Raw genomic sequence first — 16,797 nt, 5'->3', positions numbered from 1 at the left:
GCAGGCATGACTGAACAAACACAGCCAATCTTCTTCATAAGGACAGTACACGCCTGATGTCTTGTCCCCAGCGTGGGATGACACGAAGCGGTAGCTGATTTCTCCATTTATTTACTGCTTGGACGACGGTAGGCGAGTAGAAAGCGTGAGTTTGGATCGAAGCGTGTGGTCACGTCTTCACGGGTGCCGCCATGTTGGCTTATAAACCCAGCCACCGGCGCTTACTGCCACGGCCGCTTCACTGGTCCACTGCATTCGCTTGGGCAAGGGGCTGGGAGAAGGCCAGTTCATGGTCACGGGATCAAACATGGCATCGCGCAGGCGCCGCTGCGGAAAGTCGTTTATATCAGGTGATCACCGACGTTTTTATTTTTCAGAATCACTTGCGTTACGGAAAAACGTCAGCGGAGCCGTGGTGGACCCCGGCATAAAACACTTTGGTGTTAAAATATGAAAAATACATTTGAAGCACGTGATATCACGCGTGGGGATTTCGGTGCAAAATTTAAAAATGAAATTTTGGCCTTGATTTTTGTCCTCTTTTAGGGAGAATATGATGGTTAAATTAATATCATTAGGGTTCTCGGTGTACGAATTTATCAGTCGAAGTTGATTCATTGTTTCTCTGTAGTCTACTTACTTTAAACAGCCTAGCTGTCTCTGTTTCACAACGAGATGCGCTGTAGCTTGACCAATCAGAGCATAATTGTGAGTGAATAACTTAGTGCTGCTTTAAGCGTTGTGTATTTGTCTTATCGATGAAATAACCTTAGAATTGAACTGTTCAGGATAGCTCAGTCTGTTACAGTTCGGGATTCTGAAATAATAACGTTGATAGACGACGCGTGACGTGGGGCCTACTTCAGAAAGCAGTGTCCATGGGCCAACTCTGCTAAAAGTTGAAAGTCGTGCTTTGTCCACAAACGCGCCCGTATCGAAATCTTACTTTTGTGGACGTGGTGGACCAACTGCTTCGGCAATCATGGCAATATCATTGATATTAGTATCCTTACATAAACACAGATAGCATTTTCATGATTTGACAAATCTGTGTTGCAGTATCTATTCGACGGTAGCGTCACTGCTTTGATTTACGGAATCATTTGCTTATTTGTTTTTGTTGGTTTTTATTTTCTTTAGGACTTCTCATGGTGTTGATTTTAATCGATATTTGATGGACACTCTGCATGCAAAAATACCTATGGTTCAGCTGTGGTCCCGTTTGAGCACGCGCAGGTCATATGCATGCGATGTTTCAATAGGTCACTTTGTAGTCTAGTAGAGACTTAGCGGACGTTCTTCGGAGGTAGTGGACTGGCGAACGTGACAGCCGTGATTTCGTACCTCCAGCAGTATCCCGACAACATGAAAAGGTCTACCTGCCGGAAGCGCGCCGACGCTGAGGGCAAGTTCTCTCCGACGAAGCCATCTGTGTTCATCGCCGATGACATGGTCTCGTCGTCAATCACAAAGCTGAGCACAAGTACAACTCGTCGATCTTCGGGTAAGTCAAGGTCGTGTGAGAATAGTGCGCCACTCGCTTGGTTGCACTGTTGGCATCAAAAACGAAAAACAAAAAAGCATGTTTGATCCCTCCTTCATAGGGATCGGTTATCACACGAAAGTAAAACGTGTCTTCAGTTATGTAGTTGAATGCTTACATCACACTGATATAAGACAGATTTCGATATATCTTTCTCTGTATAACGTGGATACACTCACGTTGGCGCTTGGTGGTACATCTTGAAAGAAAGAGAGAGAGTCTTTATCATAAAAGCAGATTTTTGCCAGCCTGTATAAATTGCCGGTTTGCTGTACAGGCATGGGGAAAGGAACTAAAAGGTTTGAGAAGACAGAACAAAAATGTTTAAAAAATATTAAGAGAAATATGTAGTGACCAAGTGAACTTGAAAAAATAACTATTTACAACTAGGGTATAATGTCGATTAAGGCTTTCTGCTTAGGACGTACCACAAGTCCTTGTTGTCATAACTATATGTGGTAGCATTTGCACACACATCTTCAAGCAGGTAACACAAACCTATGCTGAAAGACTAAATGATTAAACAGAAATTTCGTGTAGCTGTAGCAGTTTTCGGTGAAAGTGGAACCAGAGACAGCGGCGTGACAGCTGGGAGAGCGTCACTGATTGTCCGCAGAGCTAAGCTCGCGTACTCACGGAATACGGAACACCACAGCTCGACCCGAGGGAAATGCAACACGCGCCATGTCGCTCTTGTCGGGCTGCCGGATTTTTTTCTTGGGGCGAGCGTAAAAGGCGGACGTGGTGTTAAAGCTATGACATGCACACCACACTTAGATCTTGAAGGCGGTTCTTCGTTCTACCGCGTCCTTGGTCATGGATGCCATTCTTCTCCTGTTTTCTACAGCTTTTAAACCTTCACCCCGTTCCCCTACAAGCGCTGAGCCGTGATCCCAACTAGGGCTGCAGAAGTTGCATCTTTTCATTTGCCCAATCTCTCTCTCTCTCTCGTCGTATAGGTCGCTATTTTTCGTGTGGGACTAGGTTAAGACTTTGAGCTAAGCTGACGCTTACGCTGAGGTCGCCATCTGCCGTTCTTTAAAGCATCGGCAAATTGTATTTTTCCTACTAAAAACGCGTCGAATGATACGGACGCATTGCAACGATGCTTTGAAGATGCTAATCGTGGAAGTCGCCGTCTTCATCAGTTCCGACCCCGCCAGCCAACAGCACTCCTAGCGGGCAGTTAGATATAAAAGGCGCGTTTGTACGACCTTCACAGTATGTGATCATGACGCAGTGGCAAGAAAAAAAAAGATCTTGGCGCAATGGCCAGCGTGCAAGGCTTCTGCTGTGGCGGACGAAGAGGTCGTGGATTCCCCTCCCATTCACCCAAATCTTTTTTTTCTTTTCTATTTGATCGTTTACGTTTTTAGTCGTCATTTCTATGACAGAAATACGTCACTGAAATCTTGGTGAACGCGGCATAAAACGCCTTCATGTTACAAAACTCACCTGCTCCCTAGTGCATTCACCTAAGTCGACTCGAAGGTGAGAGCCATTGAGAGCCATCCTCTCTTGCTTCTCAGTCGATGCGTTGATCCTCCACCGCTTCCCTATGAGAGCTTTCTGCACTCAGCCTGGTTCTCCGCTGTCGCCAGTGTCGGAGGCAAGGCAGCTTTCTTCATGTGAATTTTTCAGTGCCTCCGCGCCCTTTGCTAAAGCGACGATGCCCGTGATGGCGTCATCCTGAGAAGTCGGGTTATGTTACGTCATTGGGACTTCATGGTGACGTCACACATCTTGATAATCTGTCAAATCATGATGACGTCATACGGTGACATCTTCCTATGGCGGGGATATTTAGCGTCACTTGAGTTGACACCGCCTACGTGAGACGCTGACACCGCCGGTCTATATCAGTATTTGACGAGACTTCTAAGGATGTCCCCATAAAAAAAAGCAGAAAGGCAGAAGTGGGCATAGCCAAAGGTTCAGTTCAAGTTTTAAAGGAAATGTAATACATTTCGGTCAGAACTGGCATTTTATGGGAGCTATTTAAATCGCGCCAAAAGTAACGAAGCAAAGCAGAGAACTATAGGTGCTGCGACGAATTTAGGTATCCTGTAGGTGTGGGATGAGGTAAGCTCGAGCAACGCATTGGTGTTTGCCGACCTTCATATCTTGAAAGGCTACTCGGTTCGTACTTAGTAAAACAGAACATTTGGCGAGTTGTTTAGGATCCATCTAGAAAGCAGTAAAAGCGATACAAGGCCGACCGGGACGGGCGCTGCTTCTCAGTTCGCTGCCTACTTGGTTCCTTATGGATAAATATCCGAATCGAGAAACAGTGCAACACGTGACAAGAGACAGACAGAAGCACCAAATGCACACTCCAACGGGTTTACTGCGCATCATCATCATCATAATCATTATCATCATCATCAATTCTGGTGTTCATTGCAGGACGAATTATCTTCGACCCGCCCTGCCATGCGTATGCTGCAGCCCAAATTCACAGGCGCGTGAAATCAAAAGGAAACTAAATACGGCGATATACCATTCCACCACGTGCCCTCAGAAGTGCCAGGTGCATATGACACTTCCAATAAAGCCATTTATGAACTAAGTTACGAAACCAGCGTGTTATTACCACTGGCGTCGTTTTTTTTTCATTATATGTATAAAGAGCGCTTACAAAGTCTCTGGGGCACGTGCGTTGTTGCTTCTTCATAGTGTCTTCGTAAAATGAAATTATGGTTCACAGCTAAAGATAGCGTCCTGAGCGAACTAATCAGCCTTTTTGTTATGTTTGACGGTTTTGTTAAGCAGATCGAATTTTTTTATTTTTTTATTTTTTGGTGGTGCTATGCATCACGTTCTGTTGGATTTGAGGAGACGGTATCCTTCTTTTGATCCGCATAAACCTTCGCATTAGAGCTGTAGTGCACACGTGTGATATACTGAGCTTGATGTTTCAATAAGTCGGCTGCGCAGTCGATCTCTATCCCTCTCTGTCTCACCGTCTCTTCTTAAGTAGTGGAGTGTTTCCTCACTTACGTATTTTGAAGAAGTCGATAAGATTTGAGAGCACTGGCTGAAACATTCGTCTAAATGAACATGGTGCTATTCGGGACTGCTGGATGTAACGTGCACGTCTGCGTGCTTTGCTAAAAACATGTGTCTGGAATTCGTTAGACAGTAAGCTTGCGCCATCGTTAAGTGACGATACTGTATTGCACGCTTCGTGGAACGATATCCAATGGGCTCTCAGTCTGATCGAGGAGCTTGCCTTCCTGTGGTATTTGCAGACCCGCTTTCAGTGAGGAATACGGGCTCTCCTGGGCGTATTGACTTAGTGGTGGCAAAGGAAGCACATCTCTCTGCCACTGAGAGCTAATAAAAGAGCTGCACTGGCGCGTCGCACCGGCAATGGCTGCTGCGTGCAATACTTGGTCAATGTTAGCGCACTGCCTCTCAACTTTGTCGCAGTTGCCTATACACAACGAATAACTTGTAAGCGGTCGAAGCACAACTTTCATGACGAATGAACTTTGTACAAAGTACACAAAATTACACCCATTTGAGCATGCGGTGTCATGCGTGAATGAAAATTGGAGGTATAATATTCTATTCAGCTCTTTATTTCCGACGAGAATGCCCTAGATACAAGGGCAAAAGGCAAATTTGCACGGCCTGATGGGTTTTCATAGCACCGGAATGCACACATTCAGAACATGGGCAAACAGAAATAACGTTATGCATTTATGATACAAAAAAAGCGCAGTTTTATACTATAGGAGAAATATGACAGCTTGATTTTTCTTTCCTTTCATTTCAATTAAGATTTAAAGGTGCCTGCAGTGTTAGCTTGAGCCGAAAATTGGGAATCAATGACAGTTTTAGCGCATTAACCATGTTTCATATTTCTGAGGTGATACATCATCCTCGCCTTTAACTCACTCTGCGTGGCATCGTCTCATTGTGACCCATAATTTTCGCGCGCTTAGGCGTCGGAGTTTGCCATAGTTACACGCAGAAATGGCTTGTTTGTGTGATTAAGCCGCCGCGAGCCACCCTTCAAATTTAATGTTGGAAAACAGGAGGCAATGATTCATCTCTTTAGTAAAGATGATGTTTTTTCCAAGCAATCAAACCGGCGCTGTGAATGCACGTTGCATTCGAATGCATCCATCTTGTAGAAGAATGCTTAATGGGCGTTAATATGAAGTTATGTTTTCATTTGAACGCATCTATAAAAAAATTGGCACCAATCACTATATGTTGCACGATTCTTACCTATATATTACAAGCGCTAAAACGACAGAGACAAAGGCTCATGCCATCGGTCTTAAATGTTGTGCTTTGGCAAACGGTGCACATGAGTGGCTAATAGGCAGGGATTTTAAGATTTCAGTAGACACTTTTTTTTGAAGCAATAAATCGTTCAGTTGCGAGTGAATGCTTGTGGTGTTGCCTTTCTTGTCTTTGCCGCTTGCGATTAGTAAGTACGAATCAGTATCAGCTCACTAAAAGGCTTGGACAGTTGTGTGGGTCTTAATTTTTTTTATTGTTCTTTCTTTGGTGCAGTTCATTTTCACCACTAAAACGAGAGCATTTCATTACCACCCTCCGTTTATTTGCTATATGTTTTCAAAACGTTGCTGGAAATCACCTGCACACTTAACAGAACTGCTAGCTTTGAGCCTGTAGCGCTTGCGACTCTTTCTGAGTGACGGTTCTACTGACAATGTTATCGATGCACTGACAAAGAATTTGTCGCATGAGAGTAAAACCAAGAATTCTAAGACTAATACTCTGTGAAAACCACCGTCATTATTATAAATTATATGTGAAGCTTGATTGAGAACGCAAGAAAACTGTGGGCTTTTTTACCGTGTTTGGATGGCTATCCGGTAAATTTGTGTATCAGTATAGGCTAATCTGGGTCTACTATGCCAGCTGGTAACCATTTTAAGTGCGGCATATAGAGGGCTGTCTGGAAACGGGTTCTATTTACGCAACATTATTTAAAGGCACTCTGTATTTTATGGGGACAAATATGAGCTTAACATTGATTTATTTGTTTTATTCTAAATCTCAATTACGTTGCAATTAAATAATATATCCTGAGGTCATTCAAGTTGTCAAAATGAGGTTATCATTAAAGTTGTCATTCAAAATGAAGAATGAGATCTTAAACTAGAAGCAGAGATCGATTTCGTTGTCGATCATGGTAATTTCGTGCAAAGAAAATTTTACTCCAAATGTGGGTCGGGCAAAGTGGCACGTCGCATGACTTCGAACATGGCACTTTCAAAATCAAATGTTTCAAAATCATATTGCCACGCGTATGAGCCAGTGGAGGCGACAACGAATCAGTGCGAGTGTGCTTGGCCGAGCGCAGAGACGAAGACGTTGCACTCTTTTCCATTTTCTATAGACGTTGCAGTCTTTTCTTTGATATCAATCATTTACTGCTCCATTAGTAGAAACTAATTGATCCAAATTTTCGTCAGGAATAACTTACAAAAAAATCAATATTTCTGTTAATATTCCTTGAGTTATATATATATATATATATATATATATATATATATATATATATATATATATATATATATATATATATATATATATATATATATATATATATATATATATATATATATATATATATATATATATTCCTTTTTGTTAAGCTACCCGATTCTTGACCAATCCCCAACGGTGGGTGTGAGCCACAAATTCAGGATCTACATCTTCATCTACATCTACATCTTCGTGTGCTTGTCGATCTCGCGTCGCAACACTGCTGGAGGGGCTGGGTTGTCTCCATACTTAGCACCCCTTCGCATAGCCGACAATAGATCCTGGGATGGCTACGACGGGTTGACAAACCGGTCCATCGTTTAAGTAGCCATCTGCTATGGCGTCCACGAGCTCAACCCCCTGCAAGAAAGTGCCAGCAATCGCTTGCCTCCTTCATCCACTATGGCCACTGCAACTCCATCGCACATGAAACTTCAGAATCCGATGATTCCTCATTGTTTTCGTGGTTAGGTTATGAACAGGTCCAAAACTGGCTAGACCAGTTCGAACGCTGTGTGAAGTACAACCAGTGGGTCACCTTAGAATAAAAACTTGCGAATTTGTACTTCTATCTGAAAGACAACGCCCAGACGTGGTACATCAACAGGGAAAAAAAAGCTTGGCTACAGGGGACGGCTTCCGCAAAGCGCTGTTTGACACCTTTACTAGTCTAGGCAAAAAGAGAATACTCTATGTCTCCAAAAAGCTCGAATTCACAAACCAAACAAGAGCGTCGCTATGTTCGCCAAGAACATGGCCCGTCTTTTCTGCTGGGCAGATCCCGAGATGCCGGAAGACATGAAGCTACGGTATCTCATGCGAGGCGTGAAGGAGCAACTGTTTGCTAGGCTTGTGAAAAAAACTACCAACCACCGTAGCTGAGTTCACGAAAGAAGACACAGCGATTGAACGGGCCCTTCAGCAAGAGTACCGCCATCATAACCTGGTCAACTTTGTAGCGAATATTCTCGTTACGGCTGCGGCGAGCCTCTGCGACAACGACAGTTCTCTGCAGGAAGTCATCCGGCAGATTCTGAGGGAGGCGTTTGAGCAGCTTGATTTAATTCCAGCAACCGAACCAACGCCGGCATTATCTTTTGTCGTCGATATTGCCCGGGATGAGGTCCGTCAGGCTGTCTCTTCATCCGGCTATGGTGTTGTGCCATGACATCTTACTTGCGCTTATGCAGACCAATTCTCCGTCCTCGCACCTTTGGCACCGCGTACTCCAATGACTGGACAACCACCAACCCTGCAAACACAGCCACTCAAAGCACCGGCGGCTTTCCCAGCCTCGCCGATTTTGCCGATAAAACGAACGCCGTATGGCCAACACGTGAACCCCACAACGTGGTTTAGAAGTCCCCGCTGACCTCCCAGCGTCGGAAAACAGATATGTAGCGTACCGCTGATCGTTGACCGTTATACTTTTATTGTGGTGAAGCTGGGCACGTCTACAGAGTTCGCCGTTATCGTGATGCTCAGTACTCGAGATTTTCTCGCCACCCTGATTACACTACGTAGGACAGTCGACTCAGGTATAACGACGCTCTTGTGAGCACACCACCGAAGAATCCAGTGACGCCCGGATCACGTTCTCCATCTCCTCCGTGGGGCACTTCACCTAATATTCGCAGTTTTGCTGACGTCATCATGGGCAGGTCACCTAGACCGCAAAGGGGAAACTAGACGCAGCGACTTCGGGGGGTGGGGTTGCCAATATTGAAAATTCTGAACAGCCCTCATTACATACAAACGACAGCTCGAAGCCACCGATGCCAAAGACGACGACAGCAACGACTAATTCGACGAATTAGACAACTGCCGACGTAACCGACGTTATCAGCGCTTGACCTCGTCGTTCACATTGACGGCCACCAAGTGACGGCTCTTGTGGACTCCGGCTCTCACTTTTCTATAATAAGCCTGTCTACAGATGGCCAACTGACTAAGGTATACGTGAAGATGCCATGGCACGGGCCCACTGTAAGAACTGCTGGAGGTCAGCTGATGACAGCGGTTGGAAAGTGAACGGCCTGACTCTTTATCGCTCGTTCCACCTTTTTCACCATCGTCGTCATTCCTCACGAGTGCTGTAAACAGCTTATATTGAGAACGAAGTTCTTGCGTGAATCCACGACAGAAGCGTAACGCTTGCTATGAACTCGGACACTGCTACTGGTGAGGAACACCAGCCACCTCGCTTCCGTATTGCCGGTGACGACGTCATAATACCACCACGAAGCTGCTTTCTCGTATCCGTGCACTGCGACATCTTGCGAAATGGTACTGATGTCACTGAACACAGCAAGGAGCTCGCATTCACTTGCGGTATTTCGGTTGCCAGGGCCTTCATAACTGTTATTGATGGATGGGCTGAGCTCTTGTGGACAAATTTCAGCAGAGAACTCTTACACATTGTTAATGGCGTAGTTATTGCCTATTTCGATGGACTCGCTCCCATAGAAGATTGCCATTTAATGGAGGAGACAGCAGCATATACTATCGCTACACCAACACATTTCAACGTTAGTCCGACGTTATTTACCATTGAGCGAGACTGCCATTTCACGCTGATCTACAAGTTCAACGGCTGCTTCTCATCCACTTCAAGAGTTGGTCAAACGCCACCGACAAAACGCCGCATCATCACGAATTCTGACGTCAGACCCATCCGGCAAGGTCCTCATCACGTCGCACCAAATGAGCGTGAGGCAATTCAAAAACAAGTGGAAACGATGCTAGAAGGTGGCGTTATTCGGCCATCTAACAATCCTTGGGCATCACCTGCAGTACTGGTCCAAGAAAAGGACGGCATGTTGCCTTTCTGCGTCGACTGCCGGAAGCTCAATCAGATCACCAATAGAGACGTCTATCCTCTGCCACGCATTGATGGTTCATTGGATAGACTACGAAACGCACGCTTCTTTTCGCCTATGGACTTGAAAAGCGGCTACTGGCAAATTTAAGTGGATGAGAGAGATCGTGAGAAGACCGCCTTTGTTACGCCCGATGGACTTTATGAATTTCAGTTACTTCCTTTCGGTCTGTATTCAGCGCCAGCAACATTCCAGCCTCTAATGGAAACGGTACTGGCAGGACTTGAGTGGCAAACCTGCTTGGTGTTCCTCGGTGACGTGATTACTTTTTCTGCAACTTTAGAGGAACACTTACGAAAACTCGAAGCAGTTTTTGAAGTGGGTCTTGCACTAAAACATTAAAAAGGCCCATTCGGCTGCACGAACTTCAATTCCTCGGTCACGTCGTGAGCATCCAAGGAATCCGACCGGACCCGGATAAAATTGCTTCTGTGGCGAATTCCCCGATGCCGTCAAATGAAAAATCAGTGGGACGTTTTTGTTTTTGGGACTCTGTATTTATTACGGGTGGTTTATTGCCGATTCTTCGTGCATGGCATTGTCATTGACACAGCTCACTAGAGAAGATATCCCCTTCACATGTGGCAAAGACCAGCAGCAGGCATTCTACGAAATTCGTGAAGTCTGCAAGTCGGGAAAACGGCACACCAATGCCGACTGCCTTTCTCGGTCCTCTGTTGAGACAGCACCCCAGGACGACGACGACGACGACACAACCTTTTTGCGAATTGTGGACAATGCCACCTTTTCTCAACAGCAGCGGGACGATCGCTGAACTGCTACCACTTGTAAATTACATAGAAGGACGAACGAATAGCGCGCCGAAGTTATTTTCTAGAGGGCTGGCGTCGTATTGCTTGCGCAATGACGCCCTTTATAAGAAGATCTTTTCACCCGCTGGCAGCAGCTACTTGCTCGTCATTCCTTCTTCGCTTCGAATCGAGGTACTGCAAGCCTGCCGCGACGAAGCTACCACTGGTCGCCTTGGCTCCACAAGAACATTGGCGAGGATTAGGCAAAACTATTTACTGGTCGAGACTTGCCGTGGTTGTCAAAATTAACGTGCAGTAATGCCAGTGTCGCAAGCCACCATCCATCAAGCCAGCTGGCTTGCTGCAGCCTGTTCCGAGTGCCGACGACGCAATTTGCCCAAATCAGCGTGTTTTTTTAAAAGAAATATGCTATCTTGCTGCGCAGGCAACGTTTCAGAGGACAGATCTATCTGTCTTCTTTTCGAAACGTTTCCTGCGCACTAAGAAAGTATTTTTTTTTGAAGAATGCAATACCGACTAGCCCAAGTAGCCATTCTTTTGCAATTGGCATGGATATGCTGTGTCTCTTCCTAACGTCTGCCATTGGAAACAGACGGATAATCGTCGTCACAGATTACCTAACCCGATACGTGGAGACAGGCGCTCTGCCACGGGTAACGGCATCTAAAGCAGCACAATTTTTTTTTATCGAAGCCATTGTTTTAAGACACGGTGATCCCGCAATAGTCATCACCAACAGAAATAATGCGTTAATGGCCGACCTTTTGGACACCATTTTCCAACTAATTGGTACAGCTTACAGGAAGACAACGGCGTATCATTCCCAAACCAACGGGCTCATCGAACGTCTCAACAAGACCCAGGCTGACATAAGCATGTCCATAGATGTAGAGCACAACAACTGGGATGACACCCTGCCCTATGTCACATTCGCGTACAACACATCAGGAGACCACTCAGAAGACACCCTTGAGTATCGTTTACGAACGTGACGACAACGTTAGACGCGATGCTTCCTCATGAAAATCATGGCAATGAGACGGGTGCCGAAGAGTTTACGCAGCGAGCAGAAGAAGCCAGACAGCTTGTCGGGTTGCGAATCACCAAACAACAAGACGATCATGCGAAACGTTACAACCTCCGGCACAGACCCGTCATATACAACGTGGGCGATAAATTGTAGGTCTGGACACCCATTCATCGGCGTGGGCTCTACGAAAAGTTGTTGCGAAGATACTTTGGACCCTACACGGTTCTGCGACGCATCAGGGACGTCAACTCTGGACAGCATTCAGTGTTCGAAGCGCCTCAGATGTTCACCCGAAATTGTCCATGTGTTTTCGATGAAGCCTTACTTTCTGTGACGTTTTTGTTTTACTTTGCTTCCCGAACGTTTAAGATCAGGGCAATGTTTTATTTTAAAGGGGGAGTAATGCTACGCGTATGTGCTAGTGGCGACGACAACAGAGCAGCGCGAATGTCCTTGCCCGAGCGCAGAGACGAAAAAGACGTTGGACTCTTTTCCTGTGATCATAAAACGTATTTGTTCATGGTTCTGTTGTGATCGGCTTCCCTGGCATGGCACCGCTTAGGCTGGACAGCGCTCCCAGAGCTGAACCAAAAGCGACAACGACACGCTAACCATACTTGGAATATTGAGGCGCAGACGCCTCCCCTCGAAGAACCCTTTTGAACGTATATACCCGCCTGAGTGACAGCCTATGAAGGGCTGCTTACAATCAAAGCGGCTTAAAAAATGTGGTTATCTTTGTACGTCTTTGCTCATAGGAGTGCCGCGGACAATGGGCCAAGTCACTAAGGTCCATGTTCGAGTGCGTTCTCAAGTTTTCTGTGGCGCCACCATGCCACCGTTTCTACAAACCGCGGCTTGCCTGGCACCGTTGACTCCTCACTGCAACGAATTACGCACTTGATTTCTACATAGAACCCAACATCTTCGCGCTGTGCTGTATCGTGCGCCTGGTGCAATGTTTGTGCAGTGTTTTCTTCCTCACCATTGTACGAACTGGGCGTGCCTCTCCCCTCTTTTCTTGAATTGGGAAGGAGGTCGTGTTTCGCCCTCCCATTTCGAGGGCGGAGGTGAAGAGGACAATTTGATTGGACCATCCTAGGTTTCATTGCTTCCCCTGCAAGGGATCATGGGAAGACATGGACTTTAAAAACACGAGCACAGAGACGCTCGAGGTATGCTAAAAAAAAAAACATTGTAGTATCACGCTATACCTTGAACTTGTATATAATGTAAATACACGCTCCAGTTGACCGCACGGGCTCTCTCCTCGACATCTCACTGGGACTTTAGCTGGCTCCGGTCTTATGGGCAGATTCCCGAATAAATCAGTTCTTCAGGTACTCGTCCATCCCGCGTCGTCATAATATGTTTCAACAGTTATCCCTCAAGTAGACCCCCACGCGTGCCAGATATGTATATATAATTTGGCATAATGCATGGGCATGCGCAGATACGTTTTCATGCCTTTATTTTCTACTGTTGTGCGGACCTTCATTTGTTAGTGGTGATTTGCATCGTCTTCACTCATTTCTTGCGTCGGTGTTTGCACGCCCCGTCTTTAGGATGAATATCGTAGCCTTATGGTTTTCGCGTTCTCGCAGCACTCAGTTCCTGCCGGCTCACTCCGATCAAAGAGGAGAGCCAGGCTCGGCCCACTGCACCCGCTGACACGCTGCACCAGAGCCTGGGCGCCACAGGCAGCGGCGAGAACCTATCGCACGTGTACCTGGTGTCTCCGAGGCCCAGTCCCGTCGAGAAAGAAGACGACGAGGATGACGAAGATGAGGAGGAAGCTGAAGAAGACGTTCAGCGGGACGCCATCGAGAGCCAGCAACGAGGACCTCTGCCTGTCACGGAGGTAGTCAGTGAGAGCGTCTACAAGTGGGCCATCTGACGGTAGGCGTGACTGGTTCGGATAAATGTTCATCAGGCTCGCATTCTCGTGCAACGTGATTTGCGGTGCACTACGATCCTTGAATATTTTACGCTTTAGCTTAACGATCGATCAGTTGTCAGTTAGACAGCATAGCAAAGACTTGCATGCTTTATATGGTCACGTTGTTTTAGCAGTGAGGAACATGACTGTGCCGTAGGTGTTGCTCGCGAACTCAGATAGAACAAAACAAAATAAGCTAAACTAGGAGATTTAATGCTCCTAAATAATTAGTTCTTTTAGTCGCACTAAAATGGAGGAATGGCCACTCGTGGCTTTGTGCTAACAACCTGTTTCATTTTTTCTTACTATATATATATATATATATATATATATATATATATATATATATATATATATATATATATATATATATATATATATATATATATATGTGTGTGTGTGTGTGTCACCACGCATTTTGCTACGTTGCTCCTACAAGGGCGACGCACGGATGATTACTATTAGTAGGTTGGCTGCTTGAAAGAAGTAAGAAAATTACATGCAGTGTGGAAAAAAATGTGAGCCGCCGTCCCCGTAGCAAAGTCCACCGTCGACCTCGAGGTGGGCTTTGTTACAACACTCTGATATGATCCTTACGATTATGACAGTGGCCACTCCTCGTCTTCTATACAATTTTCAGCATGCAGCGAAATGCCAGAGCAACTGAGCATCCAAAACATTTCGAATTACTGCGGCCATGCGAGAACGTTTGCAAATTAGAAGTTACTCATGAGTAATATTGACGGGTTCTTCGTGCATTTCTGACTTGATCCTTTTGCGATAGTGTTCGAAAGACTTCCTGCATTTTTGAGATAGCTAATGAGACATTTCGCACGATGCTCTTGTTCACTGCAGAATATTCCGCAATACTTAAGCAGTAAACCTTTGTTAAGTGTGAATGGGACAACTCACACTTAAACAGGAACGGTTATGGTGTTGCTAAGTTGCTACTGCATGGACGAGCACAGGGTATCCGGCAAAAGTTGTCGCAGCTTCCTGTTAAGTCGATATATAGGGCACACTTTGGGGTGACGGGACCATGAGGGGCGGTCACCCCGCTGCCTCCTAAATGTGTGCTATCTCACTTGCTGTATGCAATTACAAGCCCTGGCTACTGTTCTTGACCTAAGTTTGGTGCTATTATGGGTCATTCTCCTATTTTTACCTTTCACAGGTTGTTCCGGTGCTAGACAGTTGCACGGACGGAGAAACAGCTATCGCATCAATGACAGCCGTCTTGCAGCAAAAGAGGAAAATTAAAGTATAACAAGCAACAGTGGAAGCATATGTCTCGAAGGAATGCCAAATGCGAAGCAAGAAGATAGCCACGCCGTGCCTTATATGATTCCTCGAAAGACATGGTCTCGTAATCCTGCCGACGAAATCATCTCGAAGATTGCGTGCCACCTCCTGCGAACGACTGGTCAGCATGGGTAGCAAGTAGTGATGGGGTCATCCTTATTAGTGATGGGGTGATTCTTATTATAATGTCGCCGAAGCCGGCAACGTTGTTGTTTATTGTTGTACTGTGTGTCATATAAGCGTTTCAAGCGGAGCTCCTCTTTCATGCGAGTTCTCGTAATGTGCTTGAATGTCCTACCAGAATTTATTATTGCATTTCGATATAAAAAGGCGAATGAAATAAGACGTTCTGGTAGGAATTCTCTTGCTTAATTTTATACTATATGTTTGACAAAGAAAATAGGTTACCGTTTGCCAGCCTGCAGCATCATCGCATTGACATTTGAATTCCCCGAGAGTTGAAGGAGTGAGGATCTCTGACTGTACAAGTTAGCATCATATGTATGAGCATCGACATGATGTAGTCTTGAGGGTGTGAACCCGTGTTGAATCACGGTGGGGAATGTGGACGGGGAGTGTCCATTTAGCGTATGCTTCTCCACCCCCTGCCACCTAGAAGACGCCAACGATCATCGGCTACATCGACCTTTTTCACTTCAAGTTGCCACAAGGAATTAGTGTTGCGTGGAAGCAGATCGGCCGAATCACTTACCCGCAGCTGTATACCGACAAGCCACGTGCTCTTGTTGTACAACTAGTACTGTGTTATAGATGCAATATGCGCAGGCTCCTCGTGTTGATATACCAGAAAAACGTGCCAAAAGCGAACGAAGTTTACTACGACGAGTTTACCGCGAGAAACAGCCTTGTGTTGCAGATTCGCGTGTAAATAAGCGATTCACGGATGATATACGTTTCCTGTAAAGTAGAAAGCTTCTGGTGTTATGGGCCCATTGTCGTATTGTATGACCTCTACTCAAGACTGATACCAATAAAGTGAATGACGTTAACCTTTCACTTATTTCTGACATTTGCCTATAATTTCAAAGGGCTGAGCTTGTTGGTTAGCAGTCATTATAAAAGACTGGGTGTCCAAAGACGGACACAAGGAAGAAATCGACACAACACAAATCGAATAACTGATAACGCGCACAATGGCAAAGAGAAAAGAAAGCATAAGTACTTATCTGTTCATATACGTGCAATAGGCGAGCCTATCAATCCGGCATGCGTAGGGGTCTGCATGAAAATTGACTGTTAAGGCATTGAATTTCATTTTATGCAAGTTAATTGATGGTCGGCTCAAGATGCGCTACCACTATAATCGATACGCCGTGCCTCAATAATCAGCCTCATTCATCTTGACTTCTTTCTCCTGTCCGTGCCTGCAAGCCCTGTCTTTAATGATGACATCTGGTTATGTAGTTGTTTGTTCCATCAAATAAGCCAAGACTACGTTTTGTCACGCGGATTCAAGGCTCGTTTCGGGTTACGTCGGACCGGTTTAATATTCTTTACACGACAGCTACTCGGCATGACTGGTAAGCACACAATATTCGCATATCTGCTCAGTTTAGACGAAGACGTCGAACCACCTCGTAATGCATTGCATGTATTCGCAATCGCGAAATCCAGGTGACATGCTACTCACTGACGACTTCACATGAAATAGTATAAGCTCATACTTCGGGGAGGTCGGCCGGAATTTCCCTTAAGCGGTACGAAATCATTCTTTGTTTGAGTCATGATACAAACTGCTTATGAACATGTTATTTTTTCCACTGTAAACATGCCAAGAG

General features: G+C 45.5%; 1 protein-coding gene across 5 annotated transcripts in view; it reads left to right on the top strand.

Moving 5' to 3' along the window:
- Positions 1-16,015, top strand: part of LOC119177839 (uncharacterized) — a 355,504-nt gene extending 339,489 nt beyond the window's left edge. For all 5 annotated transcript variants that reach the window (XM_075882235.1, XM_075882234.1, XM_075882231.1 and 2 more), the window contains 3 exons: positions 1,351-1,504; positions 13,362-13,618; positions 14,871-16,015. In XM_075882235.1, coding sequence (XP_075738350.1) covers positions 1,351-1,504; positions 13,362-13,618; positions 14,871-14,963 — 504 coding nt within the window. In that variant the 3' untranslated portion in view covers positions 14,964-16,015. The remainder of the gene's footprint in view (positions 1-1,350; positions 1,505-13,361; positions 13,619-14,870) is intronic.
- The last annotated feature ends 782 nt before the right edge of the window (positions 16,016-16,797 follow it).

This window comes from Rhipicephalus microplus, chromosome 2 (genome assembly GCF_043290135.1).
Source record: "Rhipicephalus microplus isolate Deutch F79 chromosome 2, USDA_Rmic, whole genome shotgun sequence".
In the NCBI taxonomy this organism is placed as follows: domain Eukaryota; kingdom Metazoa; phylum Arthropoda; class Arachnida; order Ixodida; family Ixodidae; genus Rhipicephalus; species Rhipicephalus microplus.
This window is presented reverse-complemented; position numbering and strand designations above follow the sequence as displayed.